The 7,475-nt window shown below is 23.6% G+C and overlaps 1 protein-coding gene across 1 annotated transcript in view; it reads right to left on the bottom strand.

Moving 5' to 3' along the window:
* Positions 1–7,475, bottom strand: part of Phum_PHUM543320 (uncharacterized protein) — a gene marked incomplete at both ends in the record, with an annotated part of 39,014 nt that overhangs the window by 921 nt on the left and 30,618 nt on the right. Inside the window, 8 exons of the mRNA XM_002431671.1 lie at positions 105–228; positions 306–570; positions 618–753; positions 3,719–3,881; positions 4,575–4,750; positions 4,854–5,175; positions 5,656–5,789; positions 7,366–7,455. Coding sequence (XP_002431716.1) covers positions 105–228; positions 306–570; positions 618–753; positions 3,719–3,881; positions 4,575–4,750; positions 4,854–5,175; positions 5,656–5,789; positions 7,366–7,455 — 1,410 coding nt within the window. The remainder of the gene's footprint in view (positions 1–104; positions 229–305; positions 571–617; positions 754–3,718; positions 3,882–4,574; positions 4,751–4,853; positions 5,176–5,655; positions 5,790–7,365; positions 7,456–7,475) is intronic.

Here is a 7,475-nt window from a genome sequence, read left to right as displayed (position 1 = left end):
GTATCATCTAAAAAATTATTTTTTTTTTTAAAAAAAAAAATTGTTTTTCTATATTAAAAAAAGATAAAAAAATTTTTTTAAAATAATAACCTCTCCGGCGTGACAAGTTCCTACTTTTTCTGTAATTTTAAGACAATATCTAGGAATTGGCACTAATTCTGCTTCTTTACATTTATAAGTTTGTCCCATGCTTGGAGCAATGTTCCACGAAACAACCGGGGGTGGTACCTGAAAATAACATAATAATAAAAATGCATTGCAATCGTGAAAAAAAAAAATTTAATAGCGTTCAGTATACTACAAACTCTGTGTTTTTCTCTGGGAGCTGTGTGACATCTTTTCCTTTGATTTCCTTCAACTGTATTAAATCTCTGAGTAAGACCGTTAACCGGTGATATTTGACCTCTTGTAGCGATAGCAGTTGTAGTTTGATGCGTTTTATAAAGCAAACCCGTAAATGTTCCAACACCACCACCATTACCACCATTGTTATTTTTTTGCGAGTTCATCGAATTAAATTCATTTGTTTGAATGAAAGGAGTTGAAAGTATCGAAGTTAAATTTTTATTACTCTTATCATTTTATCAGACATTATGTTGTTTATTTTATTATTTAACGTTTGAGAAGAATAATTCGTTGAGTAACCCGTTCTCGAGGGAGAATAATCATCGTCGGAATTTTTAGGTGACGGTGGAGGAGATAAATTTTTTTCATCTGAATTTTCAATTTTATCGACGGGTAATTCAGGTTCATCTGTAACAAAATTTATTTTTAAAAATAAATCCGAGATATTAAATTATCGTTAAGAAAATTTAAAATGAGGAATAGAGGGGGAGGGGGGAAAAAAGAAAAACTTTATGAAAAATTATAAAATTTTTAACTTGAAAATCTCTCAAGTTATAAAATATTGTTTTCATAATTTTTTTTTTTTTTTTAAGTTCAAGTTTTAATTTTAAATGTATAAAATTTGAAATAATTTAAAAGAGAAATAAAGTAAACAAATTAAGCCGACAACAATCCTGTAAAATTTTATACACACATACATACATATACATATAAATATATAAGCATAAATATAAAACTAAGTAATGTTTCATGTTAGAATAAAACTTGTTAAGCTTTTTCTATGTTTACATAATTATTATTAATCTTCCATTTTCTAAAAACTTACAATATATTACTTAAATAAATTTTTCTTTCTTTTTTCTTTTTTTTTAAATTCAGAATAAAAATAATTTGTTTTATTATTATTATTATTATTATTATTATTATTATTATTATTATATTATTATATTATTATTCATATCATTTTTAATTAATAATAATATTTTTTTTGTATTTATTTATTATTAAAAATAAACATTTTAAAACTTTTTTTTTTTTTTTGATTAAAAATATTTTTTGAATTTAAACTCATTGTTATTTTTAATAATAATAATAATATAATTAATAATAATAATTAATGTTTTTTTTAATGAGTTTTTTAAATAGAAACATACATATGTATATTTTTATAACAATAAATAAATAAAAAATAATAATAATAATAAGGGAGTTTATTATTGTTAAAATTTTGACATTACATAAAATTAAATGTATTTATTGAAAGAGAATAAAAAAAAAGGTGGGGACAGAGAGAGAGAGAAAGAGAGAAAGATAGAAAGATAGAGAGAGAGAGAGAGAGAGAGAGGGAGGGAGAAAGAGAGAGAGAGAGAAAAATGGAATTTAAAATTGATTCGAACGTTATATTGAAAATTTTATATATAAAAAAAAAAAAAGTAAAAAACAAAATCTTCTCACTGTATATAAAATCCGGTGAGAGAGAGAAAGAAAGAGAGAGAGAGAGACAGAAAGAAAGAAAGAGAGAGAGAGAAAGTGATTTGTGTTGTCAAAATGGTCGACTGAATTTTATAATATATATAAAATATAAAAAAAAAATAATTCTATTGAAATTTTAACCTTATTTGAGGTTAAATAGTTTTTTTTTATTCCGGTTTGAACATTATTAAATATATATATTTTTTATTTATGTATTTAAAAATAAGAAAAAAAAATGATTTATTTATTTATTTTGTAAAAAAAGTAAATAAATCAAATTTGTAATTATATACGTTTCGCAATAAATCAAAAAAAAACCTTTTTGGAAAAATATTAAAATATTTTAAAACGATTTAATTTATTTTTAAACTTTTTAAATAACTTTTTAAAAAAAAGGAAAAAATTACATCGTAAGCTAAATATTTAACAACAAAAACAACAACAACATGATATTTATATATATATATATATATATTAAAAACAATTATTTTATTTTCTTACGTTATTTAATTTATTATTATTATTATTATACATTTTTTTTTTGCAATAAAATTTTGTTGGCAATTTCGTATGTTGCACAGATGTTAAAAATTTTCTTTTTTGTTAAAAAAAACATTTTTAATATTAATAATAATAAAAAAAATGCCATGTTTAAAAAAAAAGAAAAAAAATTTTTTTTTTTAATATTTTACTCAAAAAAAAAGACTTATTTCCCGGGGTTTCCCCTCTCCCTCACTCGTTTTGTTCTTCTTTTTTTTTTAATATATTATTTTTTTTTTTTTTCAAACCGACAAATTGATGGAAAATTCAGTAAATCATTTTCTTTTTTTTTAAATTTAGATGTTTAAAAAAAAACTCGCGCGCGTAAATTTAAAAAAAAAAAAAATAACAAAAATAAAATAAGAAAAAAATTTTTTTTTTTTTAATATCAAATTTTGTGTCTGAACAATTTTAAAACTTATGGCGTAGAACGAGAGTTTCTTGTTATTATTGTCAATTTATTTTTACGATTTTTGAGGGAGGAAAAGGAAAAAAAAATGGGAGTCGGAAGGAAAAAAAAAAATTTTTTTTTTTTTGTTAAGTCGATAAAACAGTAAATTTTGTTTGTTGTTGTTGTTGTCGTTGTTATTTCATAAATAATATATATATATATAAATGTAAGAAATGACGCATTTTGTCGGCTTGTAGTAAATAAAAATTGATTTCCAGATTTTTTTTTTTTTGATAATAAATAAATTTTTGACGAAACATGAAAAATAAAAACGATTTTTAAAAATATTTAAATAAAATAACAATAATAATAATAATAATAATAATAATAATAATAATAATAATAATAATAATAATAATAATAATAATAAATGAATTTATGAATTTTTTCATGCCCCCCCCCTTTTTTTTTTGTTAAGGATAACGAAATAAAAACCGTTTAATTCTAAGCTTTATAAAGATTATTATTATTATTATTATTATTATTATATTTTAACCGAACGAATGTTCAGTAATAACAAGAAATTTTGAATATTTAATCTGTTAATCTTTTATTATTATCATTATTTTTTTAAAAAATTTTATTCTTAATAACGTTATGTAAAAAAATTAAATTTTAATGTTAATTCAATACGATAATAAAATACGTAATAATAATAATAATAAAAATTAATAATAAAATATTTTAAAATTAAAATCGTTACGTTTGGTATTATCATAACTTTGAAAAAAAGTCGTTATCATTTTTTTTTATAAAGGGTTTCCGAATGTATATATTAAGATTATATTTTAATATTAGAGAAAAAAAAAAGATTTTTAAATTACATATTTACTTTTTTTTTTTTTTTAGGTGAAAAAGGGATTAAAAGGAAACAATTAAAGAAAAAGAATAAATAAAAAATGAACTTACCGTTGTTGCTTTGTAAAGTGGCATAATTTAATCCGTTATATGCAGTGACCAATGGTGATCTATATTGTTCGAAACTTAAGGGTGAACTACCACCCTGAGGATCTTGTGACGTAGGTGCAACGATTCCAGAATTGCTAGACGGCGTCAAATTCATGAGGAGATCCTAAAAGGTAATTTTCATTTAATATCATTTTTATTGAATGTAAAAGGGTGAAAGTTTTTCTTATCAAAAAAAAATAATAATAACATATATATATGTAATCTTAGTATGAAGGTTGAAAATGAAAAAAAAAAAAACTTGATGTTCTTATCTCTAACCTTAGTAGATCGAATAGGGAAAAATATATATAAAATATTATAGCAAAAAAAAGAAGAATTTAGTTGATAATGAAGGGGTTGTTTAGATCGTGATGAGTTGATAATCGAGTTGTTATATGACCTTTATCTCAAATCTTTTATTTCTTTTTTTTTTTTATCTCACATTTTCCCTTAACCCTTAAATTATTATCGTTATCCAATCATGGTGTGTATTAATATTGAATTTACGTTTTTCCTTAAGGTTAAAAATTTGATAAAATTATTAATAATATAAATTTTAAAGTTTTGTGATGGAGTGATAAAAAATTGAAAATCATTAAGATATTAAGTTGTTAAACAAACATGTTGTTAACTCGTTCGTAATAATTTTCTTTTTTTTGCGCGCGAAACGAATGTAAAATAATAATAATAATGGAAATAATGTTATTAAACCATTCGTAGTCTGGTTTCGTAAAAGTAAACGATATCATTTTTTTATGATTTTGTGTTTTTTACAAATGCTTTAGTTATTTCAATAAAAAAAAAATTATGTAATTACTTTCATGTTAATCGTGACTCCGAACGGATTTCTCAATAGTGTCGGTGATCCCTGTAGTTTTTGTCTTCTGCTCAATAAAAGTATTATGACGAAAACGATGAGTAGTAGCAAAACCATGGCGGTTAAAACACCAATGATAACTTCGACGTAACTCTGTCCTTCTTTTCTTGCGGCAACTTAAAAAAAAAAACAAGAGGGTGAGGGGTTAGGGGGAAATTTATCACTCCGTAACCAAAAAAAAAAAAAAAATTTAAATATCGTAATAAAATAATGACTCACTCGTTTCTAACGAATTTAAACTCAAATCCGAATTACCAAATTTGACAAAAATATCATCATCGTCTTCGGAATTTAATTCCATTTCTTCGGTGAAATTACCATCGTATAAAATATCGGATTCGAAAGTAACTTCGCTTAACATAATCCATTTATTCGAAAAAAATAAATGGATTTTGACGAATTTTCCAACTCTTCCGTGTAAATGTATCGATACGTTTCTAGCAATTTCCAAAACTTTATCCGGCATGTAAGTGTAAATTATCGGCCGACCGTTAAAAAATTTTCCACCGAAACTAAAAAATATTTTAGCTCTTGCAAAAACCTAGTGGGTGGGAAAATACAAAAAAAAAAAAAAAACGAGATGAGAATTTTAAAATGGTTTGCATTCAATTATATGGCAGTAAGAAAAGCGGAAATAATTGGGTAAAAAAATCTAATCAACTACGTGAACGTACGGTGAAAACAAAAAGAAGGGAAAACAATTTTTTTTTTTTTTTTAAATTTTTTTTTTTTTCGATCGACAAGCGTATTTAATGGAAATTTGTTCAATGGGAAAAAATTTGATACAAAATGGCTGACTTTACGTTTTTTTATTTTAAAAATTTTTTCTTTAAACGTTAAAAACTTTAACAATTATTAAAATACTTCCGGTAAACAGAACGCATTCGTTGTTTGCAATACAACTTATAAATTTAAATTATTACTAACTGTAACAGGGGGAGGGAGGAGGGGGAAGGAGAAAAATTAACGAAAGTTATGAAATTAATATTTAAAGGAAAAAATAAACATGGAGTTTTCTTACCTGTACTTCTTTCGAAAAAAAATTATTCGTGAATAAATGAATCGCAGTAAAATTTCTTATTTCATCAAATTCGAATGTTATTTCTATGTATTTTTTAGGGAAGGATGTTTTTTTCCAGCCAACCCAACCGTTTCCTGGAAAAAATAAAATAACGATATAAACTTTTCTTTTTTTCTTTTTTTTTCTTTCAATTTATTATAAATAACAATGTCATATTATTATTTACGTATAAATTACATGATATCGTCAAGTTCGCATCCATACATAATAATTTATCGTTAACCATTAAATAAAATAATAATAATAATAATAATAATAATAATAATACTGAAAAACTTTCACCCCTTAAAAAAAAAAATTTATCCTGGAAAAAAGGGTTGGAAAAAAAAATTTATTTACTTATTTATTTATTTTTTAATTAATTGAATTACTATTCAAACGATTTAATTTTTTTTTTTTTTTTATTCGTTAAAATTAAATTTTTTATGTTTTTGATGTTGTTGTTGTTGCCGTTTCGGGAAAATAAAATTAAATTCAGGTCAATGATTTACCTTATTAATAAGCCAGAAAATGGTTGTTGACGCAAAAATGAAAAAAAAAAAAAAAAAAAAAAAAAAAAAATTTCATGAAAATTAATTTTGGAACGTTTTGTTGTTGTTGTTATTGTTGTTGTTGTTGTGGTTGTTGTTGCTGTTGTCGTTTTGTTGTCGTTATTGAATCGGTTTTATGTAGTTTAAATTTTTTATATATAAAAACATAAATTTAACATTACATTAAACACGGTCAAGAATTACCATAAAAAATTTAAACTTTTTTTTTTTTTTTTTCTTGCACGTGAAGTGAAATCATGGAGAAAAATGAAAAAAAAAAGTTTTCGCCACGCTGTCAGTTCGTTCGATATTATTAATATTATTATTATTATTTGTTTTAATAAATGTATTTTTTGTTTTTTTTTTGTTTCTTGTTTATATTAATCAAATAACGTAGCCGTGGCATGGCGTGGCGTGGCGTGGGGGTTTGGGGAGGAAGGGGGTGGCATCCAGAGGTAAAAGGGAAAAAGTTTTCGTTTTGTTTTTCCTTTTTTTTTTTTTTTTCGTTAACTAAAAAAAAAAAAAAGTAATATTAAAAAATGTGGAAAGGATGAATGGAATTTCCGTTTTAGAAAAGGAAAAAAAAAAAAAAATTATTGGTTATACGTAGTAAAAAAACATTTTTTAAATTCTTTCAATGCGTACGATGTAAAATTAAAATAAAAAAAAAAAAGCAAAATGGTTATGGGACATTTTCGTGTTTCTCTTTTTATGTTTTTTATTTTTCCGGTCGTATATATTTATATTACACATTCGTACAAAAATTATTTTCCGGTATTTTCATATATATGTATTTATATCGGAAACGAAAAAAAAGGGGGAGGGAGGGAGGGAGGGAGGGAGGGAAAGAAGAGGAAATGTTTTTTTTTTTTTTGTTAATGTGGTTCAGATACGGCAAATAATAAAATAACGAGAAAATTTAAATAAATCTTTATAAATGCGATTTAAATCTTATATAATAATAAATTAAAATGATAAATATATACGTGGTTTATATTATATGGTGTGTGCGTGTGCGTGTATAATATTCAGCATTTTGCTTTTTTTTATTTACTAAGGTATAATAAAATTTTATTATCTCTCTCTCTCTCTCTCTCTCTTTCTCTCTCTATATATTTACCCTTTCCGTATCCGATATCCAATCTGAAATTATCTCCACCTAATTCACCATCCACGAGCCTACCCAAACCGTTGACCAAAAATCCGTTAACTTTTTCACCGTCGTAAGAA

This window comes from Pediculus humanus, genomic scaffold (assembly GCF_000006295.1).
Source record: "Pediculus humanus corporis 1103172108290 genomic scaffold, whole genome shotgun sequence".
Lineage (NCBI taxonomy): Eukaryota > Metazoa > Arthropoda > Insecta > Psocodea > Pediculidae > Pediculus > Pediculus humanus.
This window is presented reverse-complemented; position numbering and strand designations above follow the sequence as displayed.